At 28.6% G+C, this 22,598-nt stretch overlaps 1 protein-coding gene across 3 annotated transcripts in view; it reads left to right on the forward strand.

The window, feature by feature from the left end:
* Positions 1–4,866: 4,866 nt before the first annotated feature.
* Positions 4,867–22,598, forward strand: part of LOC141295513 (inverted formin-2-like) — a 36,096-nt gene continuing 18,364 nt past the window's right edge. For 2 of the 3 annotated variants that reach the window (XM_073826735.1, XM_073826734.1), the window contains exons 1-12: positions 9,597–9,685; positions 11,316–11,349; positions 11,496–11,637; positions 11,716–11,848; positions 13,354–14,040; positions 16,668–16,810; positions 18,925–18,986; positions 19,078–19,180; positions 20,405–20,490; positions 20,591–20,691; positions 21,956–22,026; positions 22,205–22,312. In XM_073826735.1, the coding sequence (XP_073682836.1) occupies positions 9,598–9,685; positions 11,316–11,349; positions 11,496–11,637; positions 11,716–11,848; positions 13,354–14,040; positions 16,668–16,810; positions 18,925–18,986; positions 19,078–19,180; positions 20,405–20,490; positions 20,591–20,691; positions 21,956–22,026; positions 22,205–22,312 (1,758 nt within the window). In that variant the 5' untranslated portion in view covers position 9,597. Of the gene's footprint in view, positions 5,292–8,387; positions 8,504–9,525; positions 9,686–11,315; positions 11,350–11,495; positions 11,638–11,715; positions 11,849–13,353; positions 14,041–16,667; positions 16,811–18,924; positions 18,987–19,077; positions 19,181–20,404; positions 20,491–20,590; positions 20,692–21,955; positions 22,027–22,204; positions 22,313–22,598 lie in introns of those variants that run through there. The other variant, XM_073826736.1, reaches the window with a different exon arrangement.

A 22,598-nucleotide genomic window follows, 5' to 3' on the forward strand; every position in this document is an offset into this window, starting at 1 on the left:
AAGCCCAAATATGCCCAAACATCTAGAATAGCTTCTTCTGTCCAGCTAAATAAAGCCTCTATCCAACTTTCCCTCGGTCCAAACAAACTGGGCTAGAAGAAGGAAAATTGAATCCAGTGCCAAAGTTGCTCTGGCTCTTTTGTTTAGCTTTGCTGTGGCATAAGCGCTCTTTTGTCGGCAGTAAATCCCTGCAGGACGTCCCGCTGTGGCTGATGGGACAGATTCCAGCGCTGGGCTGGTGTGTTTTGTGTAAGATCATCAGATAAACAGTGAAGATCCTGATGAATCAGCAGATGGATGTGCAATGCACTGCAGTGCTTTTTATACTGGCACTCAAGTGTTTATCTTTAAAAGTCTTTTCTGCTCACCAAGGCTGCATTTATTTTAATTTAACGCCAAAAAATGCAATGGGATTTTATTGAAGTTAAAATATTAAAATGATCATTAAAGTAAAATTAGCTTTTTGTGACATTATTTTCATGACTCCTTCCCAAAAATAGCAATGCATTGGTTTTTTTGAAAATTAAAAAAATAAATAATTATTAAAGGAAAATGTGCTTTTTGTGACATTATTTTATCAATAATTTCATCCCAAAAAATGCAATGCAATGGGATTTATTGAAGTTAAAATATTAAAGTTATTGAAGTAAAATTAGCTTTTTGTGACATTATTTTATCAGTAATTTCACACCAAAAATGCAATGCAATGGGATTTTATTGAAGTTAAAATATTAAAACTATTATTAAAGTAAAATTAGCTTTTTGTGACATTATTTTCATAACTCCTTCCCAAAAATAGCAATGCATTGGGTTTTTTTGAAAATTAAAAAAAATAATAATTATTAAAGGAAAATGTGCTTTTTGTGACATTATTTTATCAATAATTTCATCCCAAAAAATGCAATGCAATGGGATTTATTGAAGTTAAAATATTAAAGTTATTGAAGTAAAATTAGCTTTTTGTGACATTATTTTATCAGTAATTTCACACCAAAAATGCAATGCAATGGGATTTTATTGAAGTTAAAATATTAAAGTTATTGAAGTAAAATTAGCTTTTTGTGACATTATTTTCATAACTCCTTCCCAAAAATAGCAATGCATTGGTTTTTTTTGAAAATTAAAAAAATAAATAATTATTAAAGGAAAATGTGCTTTTTGTGACATTATTTTATCAATAATTTCATCCCAAAAAATGCCATGCAATGGGATTTATTGAAGTTAAAATATTAAAGTTATTGAAGTAAAATTAGCTTTTTGTGACATTATTTTATCAGTAATTTCACACCAAAAATGCAATGCAATGGGATTTTATTGAAGTTAAAATATTAAAACTATTATTAAAGTAAAATTAGCTTTTTGTGACATTATTTTCATAACTCCTTCCTGAAAATAGCAATGCATTGCGTTTTTTTTTAAATTAAAAAATAAAATAATTATTTAGGGAAAATGTGCTTTTTGTGACATTATTTTATCAATAATTTCATGCCAAAAAATGCAGTGCAATTAGATTTTTATTTTAGTTCAAATAATAAAATAATTATTTAAGTAAAATGTGCTATTTGTGACATTATTGTATCAATAATTTCACGCCAGAAAATGCAATGCAATAGGATTTTATTGAAGTTCAAATAATAAAGTTATAGGAGTTAAATCGGCTTTTTGTGACATTTTATCTAATTAATAAATCCATCTTTGAAAATGTGATGCTTTTTTTTCAAGGCTGCTGTTTACAGTTTATTCAGAAGTTGATATTATATTTAAAAAATACAGTAAAAATTTAGAAATATTTTTGTAATATTTTTCAATGGATTTCAAATAGCTGTTATCTATGTAAACATATGTTAAAATGGAATTTATTTCTGTGATCAAAACTGAATTTTCAGCATCATTACTCCAGTTTCAGTGTCTCATGATCTTTCAAAGATCATTCTAATATGCTGATTTGCTGCTCAAGAAACATTTCTGATTATTATTGATGTTGAAAACAGTTGTGCTGCCCAATATTTTTGTGGAAACCGTGATGCATTTTATTTTGCAGGATTTTTTGGGATTAATTAAAAGGAAAAAAATATAGCATTTAATTGAAATATGAATATTTGGTAACATTATAAATGTCTTTACTGTCACTTTTCATTAATTTAATGCATCCTTACTTCATAAAAATATTAATTTCTTAATTCTTGCTTTTAAACAGTATTGTACATAAAATTGTATAACTGAATGCCTTTTATTTGGAAAATATTAATGCCAAAAATGTAATTTAACTGGTTTATTATGCTCACCAAGGCTGCATATATTTGATCAAAAATACAGTAAAAATTCAGAAATATTTTACAATTTAAAATAGCTGTTTGCTATATGAATATATGTTAAACTGTAATTAATTCCTGTGATCCAAGTTGAATTTTCAGCATTATTACTCCAGTCTTCAGTGTCACATGATCCTTCAGAAATCATTCTAATACACAGCAGCTTTAATTTAAATAATGCAGATTTTTTTTATTTTCAATGTAGCTTGTTTGCAATTGATGCAAAAGCTTATTTTTGGAGTATATTTTGGTGTGTGCGTGAACCTCATCTGACTTTCTGACCTTATGTGTGAGATCAATAAAGTATTTCATCTCTGTGTGTATGTTAGGGACATTCCTGTGTTTGTTGAGTCTAAGGGTGTGTCCAGACAAAGCTTTCAGCTCATGTTGACTTACATTGATGTGAAATAGATCTGGGCATGCTTTAGAAAGCACACAATCATTTTGCAATTAAAAGAACCTGTATACTTCACAGTTAATATAAAAACTCTTAAGCCTGTGATTAAAATGAGTGTCATGCTGACGCTTGCCATAGAAAACCTCTTTCTGAGTCTGCTGATCCCATAACAGCTCAGATGATGAATCACAGTCAAATATGCCAGGAAAGTCTGAACCCACGTGGAGAAAGATGAGAAGAGTTCATGTTGGTTTGAGTTTTGCAAGTCTGGACGGATCATCCATTTCTCTGGATTGAACAAAGTGTTAAGCTGCTGTTTTAGCCTTCCTTCCTCTGACACTCAGCTCTGGTTTCCTCTAAATATGGGCGTTTCTGATAGACGCTCTGTTCTTCCTGCATCTTCAAGCCTCGTTTTGATCTTTTGTTTTAAGGGGTGGAAAATTTCCAGAAGCTTCCAAAAAATCCTGGAAAGTTTCTAAGATTTTTGGGAGTGTTTCCGAAATTTACTGGAAAATTTCCAAATATTTACAACCCTAAGCAGGAGTGTTTTAAGATGTGAATTATTCCTCAAAGCATGTGTCTTTATGCTTGCCAGATGTTGCTTTACTCCATTCTAGCACAGAATATGACTCTCTTTTATAAAAGTAGGATTAGGATATATTTATTTCCATATTATTCATAATCAAATGTTTATCACAATATTCATTCCGTACTATTAATTGGGAAAATTTATTGTTAAACCTTGAAGTATGTATGCATTTATTTATTTATTTATTTTTTTCTGGATTTTGAGTTTTATGTTTTTCATTTAAAAAATGCTGTCTAAAGAAATTAATTCTTTAAATTAATTTAATGTAAACTAAATTAATTTAATTCATTGATATCAATTAAACTGGATGGAAAATATATTCCTTATAATAATAATAATAATAATTAAAATAAAATCTAAAACATTACATTGATTTATTATTTTATTTTTTTAATATTATTTTTATATTGTTATTATTATCATTAAGTAAAAGGTTGGGCAACAGAACTTGCATACTTGCATTTAATTTCATATAGTGTGCAAGTTTTGATGTGCATAGTGGGGAATAAAAAACAAATAATAATAAATCAATGTAATTTTTTTATTATTATTATAAAAATATAATTTAAAAAAATGTTTATCTTCTTTAATTTATACAGTAAACAAGTTCTGCTGCACAGTGCCTTAATAATTAAATAATAATAATAATAATAAAAATAAATCGATGTAATGTATTATTATTATTATTATTATTATTATTATTGTTGTTGTTGTTGTAAGGAATATCATAAACAAATTTAAAAAAATCTTTTTTAATTTATACAGTATACATATTCTGTTGCACAGTGCCTTAATAATTAATAAAATAAATACATTTAAAATAAATTTTATTATTATTATTATTATTATTATTATTATTATTATTATTATTGTTACTAGAAAAAACAAATTATTTTTAATCTTTTTTAATTTATACAGTATACAAGTTCTGATATACAGTGCCTTAATTAAATAATAATAATAATAATAATATATTTTTAATAAATATTATTATTACTATTATTATAATGAATATCAAAACTAAATTATTTGTATCTTTTTTAATATATAACATACAAGTTTTGTTGCACAGTGCCATAATAATTAATTAAAATAATAATAATAATATTTTAAATAAATTTAATTATTATTATAATAAGGAATATCATAAAAGCTAAATTCTTTTTTCTTTTTTAATTTACACAGTATACAACTTCTGTTGCACAGTGCCTCAATTAAATAATAATAATAATGAAAATAATAAAGCATTTTTTTAAATAAATATTATTATTATTATTATTATTATAAGGAATTATTTTTTTCTTCATCCATTTCATTTTATACAGTGTGCAAGTTTTGTAGTGCAGATAATAATAAAAACATATTTTGAATTTTAAATAAATCGAATACAAATTATTATATAGCAATGTATTTCTGTCATAATTTCTTCAAGTAAAACCAAACTTTTATTTTGGTGGGCTGTAGTTAAGAGATTTTCTGTGTGAGTGTCTGTGTGAATCTGAATGAAACTTTTATTATTGTGTGTTTAATTATATTCTCTACAGTTTACTTTCACAGGACCTTCATCTATCATCTATCATCATCATCATCAAAATGTCTGGGAAGTCAGATGGCGCTCAGAAGAAGTGGGCGGCCGTTCGGGGTCGACTGGGTTCGTCTCAGGACTCTGACTGCTCGCAGGAGGCCAACCTGGAGAACGCAGACGCCGAGCTGTGCATCCGTCTGCTGCAGGTGCCCACTGTGGTCAACTACTCAGGCCTGAAGAAGCGTCTGGAGAAGAGCGACCAGACCTGGATGGTGCAGTTCCTGGAGCTCTCTGGCCTGGACCTGCTGCTGGAGGCTCTGGATCGTCTGTCGGGACGTGCCTGCTCTCGAATCGCAGACGCTCTGCTGCAGCTGACGTGTGTGAACTGCGTGAGAGCCGTGATGAACTCGTCCGCCGGGATTCACTTCATCGTGGATAATGAGGGATACGTGCGCAAGCTGTCGCAGGGTAAAGACGCTCTTGCTATATCATGTTTTGAGTGTGTTGAGTTTTTTTATCAAGTAAAAGGTCTTTTAGTGTAATTGCACAAACATCCGCCTTCAGCTGGTGCTTCACATTTTTGTTTTGCCATCAACGCAAATTGCATATTTTTGCATATGGCTTTGAATTTTTTAAAATATTTTATCTAAAGTTTCAATAAACTATTCCATTTTCCATTTCAGTAATTCTCGTTTTCTCTCATAATTTTGACTTTTTTCTTTTGACTATTTATTTCTCATAATTATGACAATTATCTCATAATTTGTCTCATAACTCACTTTTGTCATAATTTTGATTTTCCATCATATAATTATGACAACTATCTCATAATTTTTCTCATAACACATTTTTCTCATTATTTTATCTCATTATCTGACAATTATCTTATAATTTGTCTCATAACTCAATTTTGTCATAATTTTGATTTTCCATCGTATAATTATGACAACTATCTCATAATTTTTCTCATAACACATTTTTCTCATTATTTTATCTCATTATCTGACAATTATCTTATAATTTGTCTCATAACTCACTTTTGTCATAATTTTGATTTTCCATCGTATAATTATGACAACTATCTCATAATTTTTCTCATAACACATTTTTCTCATTATTTTATCTCATTATCTGACAATTATCTTATAATTTGTCTCATAACTCAATTTTGTCATAATTTTGATTTTCCATCGTATAATTATGACAACTATCTCATAATTTTTCTCATAACACATTTTTCTCATTATTTTATCTCATTATCTGACAACTATCTCATAATTTGTCTCATAACACATTTTTCTCATTATTTTATCTCATTATCTGACAATTATCTCATAATTTGTCTCATAACTCACTTTTGTCATAATTTTGATTTTCCATCGTATAATTATGACAACTATCTCATAATTTTTCTCATAACACATTTTTCTCATTACTTTATCTCATTATCTGACAATTATCTTATAATTTGTCTCATAACTCACTTTTGTCAGAATTTTGATTTTCCATCGTATAATTATGACAACTATCTCATAATTTTTCTCATAACACATTTTTCTCATTACTTTTTTTATCTCATTATCTGACAATTATCTTATAATTTGTCTCAACTCAATTTTGTCATAATATTGACTTTTTATCTCATTATCACAATTTGTCTCATAACTCCTTATTGTCATCATTTTGACTTTTTATGTCATAATTTTGGTGTTTTATCTCATTATGACAATTATATTTTTTTCTCATAACATACTTTTGTCATAATTTTGATTTTCCATCTTATAATTATGACAACTATCTCAATTTTTCTCATAACACATTTTTCTCATTATTTTTGGCTTTTTATCTCATAATTCACTTATGTCATAACTTTGACTTTTTCATCTTATAATTTTGACTTTTTCATCTCATAATTATGACAATTATTTTTCTAACACATTTTTGTCATAATTTTGGATTTTTATCTTGTAACTCACTTTTGTCATCATTTTGACTTTTTAGTCATAATTTCGACAATGATCTCATAATTTATCTCATAACTCACATTTGTCATAATTTTGGCTTTTTTTCTTATAATTATGGCAATTATCTTATAATTTTTACTTATCTCATAATTATGACAATTATATCATATTTTTCTCGTAACTCACATTTGTCATCATTTGGACTTTTTATCTCAGAATTTTGACAATGATCTCATAATTTGTCTCATAACTCAATTTTGTCATAATATTGACTTTTTATCTCATAATTTTGACCTTTTTCTCATAATTATGACAATTATCTCATATTTTTTACTTTTTTATCTCATTATCTGACAATTCTTATAATTTGTCTCATAACTCCTTATTGTCATAATTTTGACTTTTTATGTCATAATTTTGGTGTTTTATCTCATTATGACAATTATATTTTTTTCTCATAACATACTTTTGTCATAATTTTTGCTTTTTATCTCAGAATTTTGACTTTTTCTCATAATTATGACAAATATCTCATAATTAAATTTTTTTATCTTATTATCACAATTATCTCATACTTTTGACTTTTTATGTCATAATTCACTTATGTCATAATTTTGACTTTCTATCTCATAATTTTGATGTTTTATCTCATAATTGACTTTATCTTATAATTTCACAATTTTGACTTATCTCATAAATAAGACTTTTTCGCATAACTCACTTTTGTCACAATTTTGGCTTTTTATCTCATAATTATGACTTTTTATCTCATAATTCACTCATTTCATAATTTTGATTTTCTATCTCAGAATTTTGATGTTTTATTTCATAATCGACTTTTTATGTTCTTATTCACTTATTTCATAAATTTGACTTTCTATCTCATAATTTTGTTTTTCTATCTCATAATTCTGACTTTTATCTCAAAATGTTAACTTTTTGTTTTTCCTTGGCATGTCATAAATCTCTTAATCTTACTTTTCATATTATAATTATGAGTTAGTCTGATTTTATCTCAAATTATGAGTCATAAAAGCCTGATGTGTCAGATATGGAAAAAAAAACACATTGTATGTATATATGTATATGTATATATATATACTGTTTCATTTCAAAAAGATTTTATTCAGTAAAATTTCATATGTCAGGCTTAGTTCACCCGGGAATCATTTACTCACCCCAAGTCATTCCAAACCCGCATACATTTCTCTACATTTCTCCTTTAAGGATGCATGTGTTCAAAATCCAAAAAACAAGCCTGTCGAAGTCATGCAATCACCATTTCTACATCCAAAAGAAGCATTTGACCGAACTGTTCCTTTAAAACCGTGCACTAACAATCCAGTAGACGAGATAAATTCACAAAACACACATTCCTCCAAAGCTTAGCTCACAGTATCTGCATTGCTCAATCTTCACACCTATCACATGCTTTGGCTGTTTTTTTTAACCATCAGAAGTACAAAGTTCACATTACGTCTGCCAAAAATGAGCTGCTAACACATCCTAAAAGCGGAGAGGGACAAAATGATGGAGGAGGAAGCTCAAATGATGGAGGAGGAAGCTAAAGACACTGTATTTCCTCTCCCTTTCCCTCCAGCTTTGGATACATCCAACACTATGGTGAAGAAGCAGGTGTTTGAGCTGCTGGCGGCCCTCAGCATGTTCTCCTCAGAGGGACACCGACTCGCTTTAGATGCTCTGGACCATTACAAGGCAAGTGTTTATGTGATTTATATGATTATATGATTCATGCTCCTCCGTCTGGATCAGATAAAGGGACTGATATCAGGTCAGACAGTGAGTTTAGAAGAGGTTTCGTCTCGGCTGAGACTGATAACGCGTCTTAAATCCATCTACTGCGTCTATGTCAGCGTGTGATTGCATGTGGGTCAAAACACTAAGCTTTACACACTCTAGCTTCTAAATAGATATTTTGCACTGCAATATTTCAGTATTTTTGTTTGGATTTCTAGTACAAAAATCTCTGATCATTCTTAAATCAAGAATCAAGTTTACATACACCTTGCAGAATCTGCAAAATGTAAATTATTTTACCAAAATAAGAGGGATCCTACAAAAAAGACGTTTACATATAGTCCACAAGAGAAAATAGTGGTTACGTTTATTAAAATAACTTTAAAAATTGATTCTTAATACTGTGTTGCTACCTGAATGATCCACAGCTGTGTTTTTTTATCTGTGTTTAGTGATAGTTGTTTATATTTGTCCTGAACACTGTTCTTCAGAAAAATCCTTCAGGTCCCACTAATTCCTTGGTTTTTCAGCATTTTCGTGTATTTGAACTCTTTCCAACAATGACTGTGTGATTTAGAGATCCATCTTTTCACACTGAGGACAACTGAGGGACTCATATGCAACTATTACAGAAGATCAAACACTCACTGATGCTCCAGAAGGAAAAACCATGCATTAAGACTTTGAAAGGTGAAAACTTTTGAATTTGAAGATCAGGGTCAATATAACTTATTTTGTCTTCTGGGAAACATGTAAGTATCTTCTGTAGCATGTAAAGGCAGTAATATATGAAAAAATATGATGTAATAATGCATGGTTTTTCCTTCCGAAGCATCAGTGAGTGTTTGAACCTTCTGTAATAGTTGCATATGAGCCCCTCAGTTGTCCTCAGTGTGAAAAGATGGATCTCAAAATCATACAAAATAAATATCTAAAATAAGCCTAACATAAAGTGTGCGTGATGTGTGTTTTTCTAACAGTCTGTGAAGACGCAGCAGTATCGCTTCAGTGTGATTATGAATGAACTCCAATCCACTGATAATGTGCCTTACATGGTGACCCTTGTGAGCGTCATAAACGCCCTGATCTTCAGCGCCGACGGCCTGCGCCAGAGAGACAAGATGCGCAAGGAGTTCATCGGTACGTTCAACTAAACATATGCTTACTTCTATAACTGTTTCTGCCATAGAAAGATAAAAATACTATGAGTAGTACACTATGAAAGATTTATTTACTATATAATGCAAAAATGAATGATTTAGAACACAGCCCTGATTCCAAACACAGCCTGTATAGAATACTAGCATACTGCTGACTGCATAGTGTGCACTAAATACTAGTACTAGCCTAGTATTTATAACACACAGCATGTGAAGCAGCATGCAGTATGCAACCATTCAGACAGTAGTATGCTTTGTAAACTGTTGTTGCTTTCTGTATATTGCAAAAAAGTATGATGCATACCTAGCATGCAAGTAGTAGCATGCAAGCATGCAATTTAGAACACAGCCCTTATTCCAAACACAGCCTCTATAGAATACTAGAATGCTGCTGATTGCACAGTGTGCACTAAACACTAGTACAAGCCTAGTATTTATGACACACAGCATGCAGTATGCAACCATTCAGACAGTAGTATGATTTGTGAACTCTTTTTACTTACAGTATATTGCATGCTAAGTATGCAACATACTTTTTTGCAAGTAGTAGCATGCTACAGTATTTAGAACACAACCCTTATTCCAAATATAGCCTTCATAGAATACTAGCATACTGCTGACTGCATAGTGTGCAGTAAGTACTAGTACTAGCCTTGTATTTATGACACACAGCATGCCGTATGCAACCATTCAGACAGTAGTATGCTTTGTAAACTGTTGTTGCTTACTGTATATTGCAAAAAAGTATGATGCATACTTAGCATGCAAGCATGCTACTTAGAACACAGCCCTTTTTTCAAACACAGCCTTTATGGAATACTAGCATGCAGTATGCAACCATTCATGCTTTGTAAAATGTTATTGCTTACTGTATATTGCATAAAAGTATGATGCATACTTAGCATGTAAGTAGTAGCATGCAAGCATGATATTTAGAACACAGCCCTTATTCCAAACACAGCCTCTATAGAATACTAGAATACTGCTGGTTGCACAGTGTGCACTAAATACTAGTACTAGCCTAGTATTTATGACACACAGCATGCAGTATGCAACCATTCAGACAGTAGTATGATTTGCGAACTGTTTTTACTTACAGTATATTGCATGCTAAGTATGCAACATACTTTTTTGCAAGTAGTAGCATGCAAGCATGCTACAGTATTTAGAACACAACCCTTATTCCAAATATAGCCTTTATAGAATACTAGCATACTGCTGACTGCATAGTGTGCAGTAAGTACTAGTACTAGCCTTGTATTTATGACACACAGCATGCCGTATGCAACCATTCAGACAGTAGTATGCTTTGTGAACTGTTGTTGCTAATTGTATATTGCACATTTGGACCAATTTAGTAGCTCATGTGAGTTGTGCATGATATACTTGTTGCATACTACTAAACTAGTATGAGTAGTATGGATAGTATGCAATTGCAAACAGACATGATCAGATCTTAATTGCATTCACCTGCTTGTCACACAAGCACACGCCTCCTGTTTGGTGCTTTAACACAACTGAGCTTTTTTTTTCCCAACACAGAGCTTTAGATGTTTTTGAGCATTATTTCTGGTTTATTCATGGACTTTACATACATTTCTATCCGCCAGGATTACAGCTGCTTCACCTGCTGCCAAAGTTAAGGTGAGTTTAAGTTTAATTGACACAAGTGTGCAACAGTTTCCAAAAGCAGAAATCCACTTTCAGCAAATTAAAAAGAAATAAAACAATGCAGTAAGCAATAATAGAATGCTTAAATATGCCATAAAGCATGCATGTGTGTGTTTTAGAGAAGAGGATGATGAAGACTTGATCATCCAGTGTGAGGCGTTTGAAGAGGCCATGGCTGAGGATGAGGACGAGCTCCTGAGGCTTTATGGAGGGATTGACATGAGCAACCATCAGGAGGTGTTCACATCTCTGTTTAACAAGGTCAGCATTGCTGGTGTTTCTCTGTTTTCTTTGTCTCGTGTCGTGTTGATTAACTGGTGGTGTGTCGTGTGTTTGCAGGTGAGCAGTTTCCCGTCGTCTCTGCAGCTGTTGTCCATCTTGCAGGCGCTGATGTTGTTGGATCCCGAGCGAGCGGATATCTGGCAGGCGCTGGAGGCGCTCGCTAACCGGGCCATACTGATCGCTCAGAGCTGTGAGTTTCTCTCTTTACCTCATTAGTTGACACATGATGTGCATTTCAGTCTGTTTCTAATAGAATGGGTTCTGTTTAAAAATACTAAAGCATCAATAAAGTTTATGTTGTGTTGTTCTGCGGCCTCTCTCTATGTTTAATTGGATTGCAAACATGTAGCTGTTTTATTAAATCGTTCTCTAATGTAGAAATGTCCCAAGATAAGTTGAGGTGTTTTTTTTTTTTTTTGTTGATGTTGTTTTCGGGGGGAATACCATATAACATACTGTAATCATTTAATACCATGGTATATCATTACTCTATTTACTTAATTTTTTATTTATTTACATTTTTTGCTGGCTTATTATTTACATAATCTTGGTTTATTTACTTATATGCTTGTGCCAAAAATCATTAGGATATTAAGTAAAGATCATGTTCCATGAATATATTTAGTAATTTTTCTACTGTAGACATATCAAAACTTAATATTTTTTTTGATTGGTAATATGCATTGCTGAGAACTTCATTTGGACAACTTTAAAGGTGATTTTCTCAATATATTTTTTTGTACCCTTAATTTCCAGATTTTCAAATAGTTGTGTCTAGGCCAAATATTGTGTTATCCTAATAAACCATACATCAATGGAAAACTTACTTATTTGACTTTCAGATGTAAGACCCTTATGGCTGGTTTTGTGGTCCAGGGTCACATTTACTTGTTTTAATTTTAAGTAAAAAAAAGTATTTGCTTATTTAGTTAAATATTTACATATAGTAATGTTTCTTTCACTTTTGTACTTATTTACGTTTACCAGCTTATTTACTTGTCTATTTATTTTCTTGCTCATTAACTTGTATATTTATTTGAAATGTGTTTTTTTCACTTATGCGTTTCATGTTTTTTTTTTAAACCTTCTTGCTTATTTACTTATACATGTACCTTCTTATTTACATATTTGCTTGCTTATTTACTTATGTTCTTTATTTACTTATTTGTTTACTTGTACATTTAATTGCTCATTTACTTATTTATATTTTTACTTGTATATTTGCATGCTTAACTTATTTATTTTATTTACTTGTATTTTATTTACGGATTTATTTTATTTACTTGTATACTTATTTACTTATACATTTACGTTAACTGTTTATTACTCTATCTGTTATATTGCTCTATTTTTATTTTCTACTTGTAAACCTGCATGCTTATTAACTTTTATTTGATTTGTCTTTATTTATTTATTTGCTTGTATACTTATTTACTTATACATTTACCTGCTATTTACTTATTCACCTGCTTATCTAACTATTTATTTACTTACATTTAGTTGCTTATTTGTGTATTTATTTACTTTTTTATTTTATATATTAATTTATTTTACTTTTTTCCATATGCATTTAATTGCATATGTACTTGCTTTTAATTGTTTATTGTACTCTTGTCTTTTGATATTTAGTTTTGCTGATAATGTACCATACAAATGTATTGTTTTAAACCACTTCCTCTCTCTCTGTCGGTTCAGCTGAGATGGATTCCTGTGAGAAGATCCTGCAGCGTCTCGTCTTCGCTAAGGAATCGTCCAAAGGCTCGTTTGAGGTCGACGGTTTCGAGTCCAGAAGAAAGAATCAAGCCATTCAGACGGAGACCAAAGACGACAAACTGGAGTGTTCCTGCAGATCAGCCAAAAACCAGGAATCTCCACGCAACTCCATAAAGACTGCATCTGCTGCTCTAGCACCTCCTCCTCCACCTCCTCCTCCTCCTCTTCCTCCTCCTCTTCCCAGCATGGCTTCTCCTCCTCTCTCAGCAGTGCCTCTCAAAACAGGAGCTGGACCTCCTCCTCCACCTCCTTTACCAGGAGCAGCGATGGCTCCTCCTCCGCCTCCACCTTTACCTGGCATGGGTGCGCCTCCTCCTCCTCCTCCTCCTCCTCCTCCTCCTCTGCCAGGAATGGGAGCTGCAGGTCCTCCTCCTCCTCCTCCTTTACCTGGCATGGGAGCTCCTCCTCCACCTCCTCCTCTGCCAGGAATGGGAGCTCCTCCTCCACCTCCTCCTCCTCCAGGTTCAGGAGGAGCGGGTGATGTGATCGTGGCCCGGACGTTTTATCCGGTTGGCCAGTGTTACTCCGCACCGGTGAAGAGCGGCCCGTATCCCACGCTCCGGATGAAGAAACTCAACTGGCAGAAGCTCAACTCCAGAGCCGTCACCGGTGAGATCCGTGAGAAAAGCTAACAACACCAACGCTTGATTGGATTGCCAGAAAACGCATGAACTGAGAACATGCAGGGCTGTGATGGAGCCAAATGCATAGGAATGTAAATATGTCATGGAATAGCCAGGCTTGACTAAAACCATGTAAAATGATCATTTGAAATAAAATAAACAATACATATAAAAAAAACAAAACAAAAAAACGAAACTTAATAAACTAAAACTTAAAACTAATTATATAGACATTAAAAAATTTAATAAAAATTACAGAAAATTATTAAAACATTTAATATATAAAATCTAATTTTTAAATATGAACAAAATAAAATACAAAAATGTAGACTTTTTTTTTTTTCTCGGGTAGTTGCAAAATCTAAGCATTTAAAAAAAATTATTATAAAATTGCTAAAATATAATTACAAAATTACTGAACTTTAGCTAAAATTTAAATATAAACACAAAAATATTTCAGCTAGTTGCAAAATCTAGACATTAATAAAAATAAAGTATTGAGACGATTGCTACAATTTTAACAAATTAAAATGAAAACACAAAATATAAAAATAAAATTTTAAAATTTTAAAAAAATATTACAAAATTGCTCAAATATAATTGCAAAACTTTAACTAAAATTAAAAGAAAAACAAAAAATATAAAAATCTAATTCAAAGTATTAACAAAATAATATAAAAAATATATAAAAAACAAATCTTGTATTTCAGCTAGTTGCAAAATGTAGTCGTTTAAAAAAAAAAAATTACAAAATTGCTACAATTTTAACTAAAATAAAAATAAAAATGGAAAATATAAAAATAAAATTTGAAATATTAACAAAATGAAATATAAAAAACATAAATATTGTATTTCAGCTAGTTGCAAAATCCAGAAATTAAAAAAAGACATAATTACAAAATGACTAAAATTGTAACTTAAATGAAAAGAAAATTAACAAAATGAAATATAAAAAACAATCTTGTACAATAAAAAACAAATCTTGTAATTTTAACTAGTTGCGAAATCTACACACAATTTTTTTAATAATAATAATGACTAAAATTACTAAACTTGAACTAAAATTAAAATGAAAACAGAAAAAAAAATGTAATTCACAATATTAACAAAATGAAATATAAAAAACATAAATCTTGCATTTCAGCTAGTTGCAAAATCTAGAAATAACAAATAGCAAAATGAGTAAAATTTTAACTACAATTCAAGTGAAAAGAAAATGTAAAATGAGAATTAATTCAAAATATTAACAAATTAAATGTAAAAAGCATAAGTCTTGTATTTCAGCTAGTTGCAAAATCTAGACATTTAAAAACCATACATAAAATTAGTCAAACTTTAACTAAAATTAAAAATGAAAACTGAAAATAAAAAATAAAATTCAAAATATTAACTAAATGAAATATAAAAAACATAAATCTTGTATTTCAACTAGTTGCAAAATCTAGACATTAAAAAAGTAAAATAAAATAATTACAATTACTGAAACTGACTAAAATTTAAATGAATACAAAATCCAAAAATACAATTAATTCAAAATGATAACAAAATGAAATGTAAAAAACAAATCTTTCAACTAGTTGCAAAATCTAGACGTTAAAAAATATAGATAAAATTACTAAAATTAACTAAAATTAAAATGAAAACAGAAAATATAAAAAATTCATTCAAAATATTAACATATGATATCAGTAACTAAAACCATGTAAAATGATCATTTGAAATAAAGTAAACAAGAATAGAAATATTTTTTTAAATCGGCTTCTGGCAAAACTAAATCAACTAAAACTTAATACTAATTATGTAGACATTAAAAAAGTAAAACTAAGAAAAATGACAACATTAATATAAAAACTAAATATAACAATAAAATCTAATTTAAAATATGAACAAAAATAAAATACAAAAATTTAAATTATTACAAAATTGCTCAAATATAATTGCAAAACTTTTACTAAAATTAAAAGAAAAACAGAAAATATATAAAAAAAATCTAATTCAAAGTATTAACAAAATGAAATATAAAAAACAAATCTTGTATTTCAGCTAGTTGCAAAATGTAGTCGTTTGAAAAAATAATAATTACAAAATTGCTACAATTTTAACTAAAATAAAAATGGAAAATATAAAAATAAAATTTGAAATATTAACAAAATGAAATATAAAAAACAATCTTGTACAATAAAAAACAAATCTTGTAATTTTAACTAGTTGCGAAATCTACACACAATTTGTTTTTTATAATAATAATTACTAAACTTGAACTAAAATTAAAATGAAAACAGAAAAAAAATGTAATTCACAATATTAACAAAATGAAATATAAAAAACATAAATCTTGTATTTCAGATGGTTGCTAAATAGACATTTAAAAAAATACAAATAAAATAATTAGAAAATGTTACAATTTTAACTCAAAATAAAATGAAAACAGAAAATATACAACTAAAATCCTATTCACAGTATTACCAAAATGAAATATAAAAAACAGCTAGTTGCAAAGGCAACATTTCTTATTTTTTTAAGTGAAAATGAAAATGTCATGCAAATGTCTGTGAGTATGAAGTCTGAACTAGTTTGCACAGGTCTGAGTGTGTACATGTTTTTCTCTCAAAGATGGTCCTTCGATGTGGGCGTCTGTCTCGAGCGATTCGCCGCTGGAGCCCAATTACAGCAGCATCGAGCAGCTCTTCTGTCTGCCGCTGGCTGAACCCAAAGACAAGAACCCAGTCGCAACGGTCAAGAAAGAGCCCAAAGAGGTACGAGATCCTTCACAGGAACATTCAACACTGAACTGTAGCACAACCAATGAAAGGAGATTTTCACCTAGAAGAAAGACACAAAGCAGGACTGGATTTGATCATTAGGAATGGATTCAGTTGTGAGGAATAATTGATTATTGACGTCAGCTGAGAGGGAAAGTTGAGGTTAGAGGTTATTCTGATGAAAGACCAAGTCAAACATGTGTTTCTTTAAAAATATAGAGTTGTGTGATTACTGAAAAGCTGAAAAATCGCTCAATATACTATTAAATCAGAAGTAGGGCACAGAATTTCTGAAAAAAATAATAATAATAAAAATAAAAAAAATTTCATAGAAATGTAAATGTCACTTTTATTGAACATTTCATAAATGGTAGAAGTCTTGCGATTACAAGTAATTACATATGCTTTTTGATTGCTTGAATTTGATTTAACTTAAATTGTGATGGAGTTCTGAAAAACTGGGAATGGGAATGGGGGAAAAAAAAAAAAAAAATTAAAGGAATTTCTTAGAAATGTAAAACGATGATTTTGATAAAACACGTGCAATTAAACAATTTATTAAATGTTTAACCAAAATTAAATGTAAATAAAAATGAAAAAATATATATAAACAGAACTTGTAAAAAAAAAAAAAAAATGGATTTAATTGGAATGTGAAAATGTAACATTTAATAAATAGTTAAATTGTATTAATCTTATGATTATAATTACACATGCTTTCTGATTATTAAAATTTCATTTGAACCTTTGATTTAACCTAAAAAATTGTAATGGAAAAAAATTTGTCCTGAAAAATTAGAACAGGGAAAATATAAAAACAGAATTTAAAAAGATACTAAATAATAAAATGAATTTCATAGAAATGTACAACATTAATTTTGGTCAAACACATGCAGTTAAACAATTTATTAAATTAACCAAAATTAAATGTAAATAAAAATGTAAAAAAAAAATAAACAGAACTTGTAAAAAAATTAAATGGATTTAATAGGAATGTGAAAATGTCACATTTAATAAATTAAATTGTATTAGTCTTATGATTTATAATTAATTACATTCTTTTTGATTATTAAAATTTCATTGGAACCTTTGATTTAACCTAAAAAAATTAGTCCTGAAAAATTAGAACAGGGAAAAAAACAGGGAGTTTGGGAAAATATAAAAACAGAAATTTTAATTTTGGTAAAACACATGCAATTAAACAATTTATTAAATGTTTAACCAAAATTAAATGTAAATAAAAATGAAAAAAATATATAAACAGAACTTGTAAAAAAAAAAAAAATGGATTTAATTGGAATGTGAAAATGTAACATTTAATAAATAGTTAAATTGTATTAATCTTATGATTATAATTACACATGCTTTTTGATTATTAAAATTTCATTTGAACCTTTGATTTAACCTAAAAAATTGTAATGGAAAAAAATTTGTCCTGAAAAATTAGAACAGGGAAAATATAAAAACAGAATTGAAAAAGATATTAAATAATAAAATGAATTTCATAGAAATGTACAACATTAATTTAGGTAAAACACAAGCAGTTAAACAATTTGATAGATTTTTAACCAAAATTAAATGTAAATAAAAATGTAAAAAAAAAAATAAACAGAACTTGTAAAAAAATAAAATGGATTTAATAGGAATGTGAAAATGTCACATTTAATAAATTAAATTGTATTAGTCTTATGATTTATAATTAATTAATTCTTTTTGATTATTAAAATTTCATTGGAACCTTTGATTTAACCTAAAAAATTAGTCCTGAAAAATTAGAACAGGGAAAAAAACAGGAAGTTTGGGAAAATATAAAAACAGAAATTTAAATTTTGGTAAAACACATGCAATTAAACAATTTATTAAATGCTTAACCAAAATTAAATGTAAATAAAAATTTTAATTTAACCAGAAAAAAAAAACAAATCCTAAAAAATTACATCAGGGAAAAAAAACTGGATTTGGATAAAAAATGAAAATACGTTTCTTAGGGCCCTTAGAATAACATCACTGATGAATAATTGACAATAAGTACATGAATTAAATAAATGCAATTAATTTTGATGTCACAAAAAAACATTGAAATCAAACAATTTTCTCCTGTTTCTCAGATTTCCTTCATCGATCCCAAGAAGAATCTGAACCTGAATATCTTTCTGAAGCAGTTCAAGTGGTAAGATCAGACGTTTTGGATTAGTTAGCATGTGTTTATGTGGGATTGTGAAAGATGTTTAAGATGATTAATTTGTTTCACTCACAAACAGCTCTAATGAAGAGTTTGTGTCGATGGTGCAGAAAGGAGATTGTTCGAAGTTTGACGTTGAGTCCCTGAAACAGCTTCTGAAACTGCTTCCAGAAAAACACGAGGTACTTTACAATAAAATATGATCATTTACAATACTTGCAAATCAAAACGAGGCTTTCAATTGATGTTTTCTGTCTTTTTGACATTTGCATTAGAGTTAATATGCGGTCTTTCCTGCTTTTTAATTAATAACATATGCTCTTTGATTACTAGAATTTAATTTAACCAGAAAAACTGTAATGGGAAAAATGAATTGGTGAGAAAATTACAATTGGGAAAAAATAATTTTGTACAGAAAAAAATAAATAAAATGGATTTCATCGCGATGTAATTTAAACATTTTATAAATATTTTATTACACATGCTTTTTGATTACTAAAATTTAGTTTACGCTTTAATTTAACCTGAAAAATTGTAATAGAATTTATTTGGGGGAAAAAAATTGAATTTGTGTTAAAAAAAATAATAATAATAATTTCATAGAAACGTTGATTTAATTAATATACAATTAAATGTTTAACCAAAATTAAACGTAACTAAAAATTAAACAAAACATATAAAAAAAGTATCATGATTACAATTAATTACACAAGCTTTAATTTAATCTAAAAAAAAATGTAATGGGAAAAATGAATTGGTGAGAAAATTACAATGGGGAAAAAATAAAAATGGATTTTGTAAAGAAAAAAATAAAATAAAATGGATTTCATCACGATGTAATTTAAACATTTTATAAATATTTTATTACACATGCTTTTTGATTTCTAAAATTTAGTTTAAGCTTTAATTTAACCTGAAAAATTGTAATTGAATTTATTTGGGGGAAAAAAATTGAATTTGTGTAAAAAAAAAATAATAATAATAATAATTTCATAGAAACGTCGATTTAATTAATATAAAATTAAATGTTTAACAAATTAAACGTTAATAAAAATTAAACAAAACTTGTAAAAAAAAAAAAGTCTCATGATTACAATTAATTACACAAGCTTTAATTTAACCTAAAAAAATTGAAATGGAAAAAATGAATCCTGAAAAATTACAAAGAAAAAATAGAGTTCGGGAAAAAAATAACATGGATTTTATAGCAATATGAAAAAATATAATTTGTTAAACATTAAAAAAAAATAGTTGAATTATATAAGTCTTATAATTATAATTAATTACAAATGCTTTTTAATTACAAAAATTTTGGGTTACCTTTCATTTAACCTGAAATTGTAATGGAAAAAAAGTGTTTTTTATTTGAGTGTTTTGCTTTAACTTTATTCCTTCTGCTTCTCCAGATCGATAACTTGAAATCCTTTCAAGGAGAGATGGACAAACTGGCTAATGTGGATCGCTTTTACCTCTTGCTACTGGCTTTACCGTGGTAAACTGTCTCTAATAATTCATCTGTTGTTCTTTTTAATACTGTATGTGCATAAGGAGCTGTTATTATGGAGGACTGAGTCTGTTTTGCCTGTCATTAGTTACCAGCTGAGGATTGAATGCATGTTGCTGTGTGAGGAAACGCTGTCTGTGCTGGATATCCTGAAGCCCAAGGTGGAGCTGATGGAGACGGCCTGTGAGAGTGAGTATAAACCACTTCAAATCCTCTTCAAATCTTCAGCAGAGTAAGGTTTAACATCTTGAGATTTGAAATATGCAGTGAGATTATCACTTTAAAAAATCTTTGAAATCTTGAAAAAATTGCTTTAAAAACATCCGACTTTCTTCTTTAGGTTTTTTTTACATTGTTTTGTTTGTTTGTTTTATTTTTGTGTATTTTTATTTATTTATTGATATTGTTTTGTGTATTTATTCATTTACTTGTTTTGTACATTAATTACTTTTTTGTATTTATTTATTTATTGTTTTTGAATTGTATCTATTTCTTTATTTAGTTAATTTGTTTGTTTATTTGTGTCTTGGGTTGTTTGTGAATTTGTTTGAATTGTTTTGTGCATTTATTTGTTTTTATTTTATTTTATATTGTGTTTTTGTTTTATTTGTTTGTGCTTATATTTATTTATTGATTGATATTGTTTTGTGTATTTATTTGCTTGTTTTGTGCATTAATTACTTTTTTGTATTTTTAAGTTTTATCTATTTATTTATTTAGTTAATTGATTTATTTCTTTTGTGTTGTTTGTGAATTTGTATTTTGTTTTGTGTATTTGTTTAATTTTTATTTATTGTTTATGCTTTTATTTATTCATTTTTTTATTTTTTTGCATTTTGTTTAATTATTTCATTTATGTTATTTATTTATTGTTTTCTGTTGTTTTATTTGTTGTTTTTGTTTGTGCATTTTATTTATTAGTTATTTGTTTTTATTTTAATTTTCTTTCTTTATTTAATTTAGTTAATAATTGGTATGTTTGTTTGTGTGTGTGTGTGTGTATGTATGTATGTGTGTATATATATATATATATATATATATATATATATATTTTGTGCATTAATTTGTTTATTTATTATTTTGTTTTTATTTTTGTTTAAATTGTATCTATTTATTTAGTTATTTGTTTTGTATTGTTTGTGAATTTGTATTTATTTGTTATTTTGTTTATTTTATATTGTTTTATTTTATGTATTTTGTTGTGTTTCTATTTTTGTTTGTGTGTTTTACTTATTTTTTTTAATTAATTGTATTTTATTTTGCAAACTAAAAAAAAGGTTCTCTTTCTGAAAATAAATTTACACAGGAGATGTTCACACAAAATTTTGCAATCATCAATGCATTTATGAATTTTTTTTCTTACATTACTGTTTCGTGTACAGTATTTTTTTAGTGCACAGAATGTATTTATGCACCCAAAATAATGTTTTTGAACATCGTGTGCCCTCCACAGATCTCAGGAAAAGTTCACTGCTGCCCAGTTTCTGCAAACTCATCCTCGACGTTGGAAACTTTCTCAACTATGTAAGAAAGCGCTTCTAAATTTGTGAAAAATTACAAATTGTCAGAGAGCAGCAGAGAGAGATTGGGGCTGTTCAGAAGCCATCTGTGGCTCTAATGCCCAAATCACCCTGGATACAGACTCTGTTTACTGTATTTAGTGTCTTAGTTCCTCATTTTGTGAATTTTTCTTCTTTTCCAGGGAAGCCACACAGGAAACGCTGAGGGATTCAAGATTAGTTCCCTGCTCAAACTCACTGAAACCAAAGCAAACAAGAGCCGCATCACACTCTTACATCACATCCTCGAGGTACAGCTGCCGTTCTAGAACATTACAGTAAATGTCAGCAGTTTTGTTATTTATGACTAAAACTAGGCAAAAATAAAACATTAAAACTATTTTAAAAAGTTTCAGTAATTAGAAAAATAATTAATATAAATATTAGATCAGATTTTTAATATGTATTAGAATTAGTGTTACCTTGGATATTATTATTATTATTATTATTATTATTATTATTATTATTAGCTAAAATCAAAACTAAAACCATTAAAAACAACTAATAAAATTAAGTAGTTCAGTAAAATAAAATGTA

Source organism: Garra rufa, chromosome 21 (assembly GCF_049309525.1).
Source record: "Garra rufa chromosome 21, GarRuf1.0, whole genome shotgun sequence".
In the NCBI taxonomy this organism is placed as follows: Eukaryota; Metazoa; Chordata; class Actinopteri; order Cypriniformes; family Cyprinidae; genus Garra; species Garra rufa.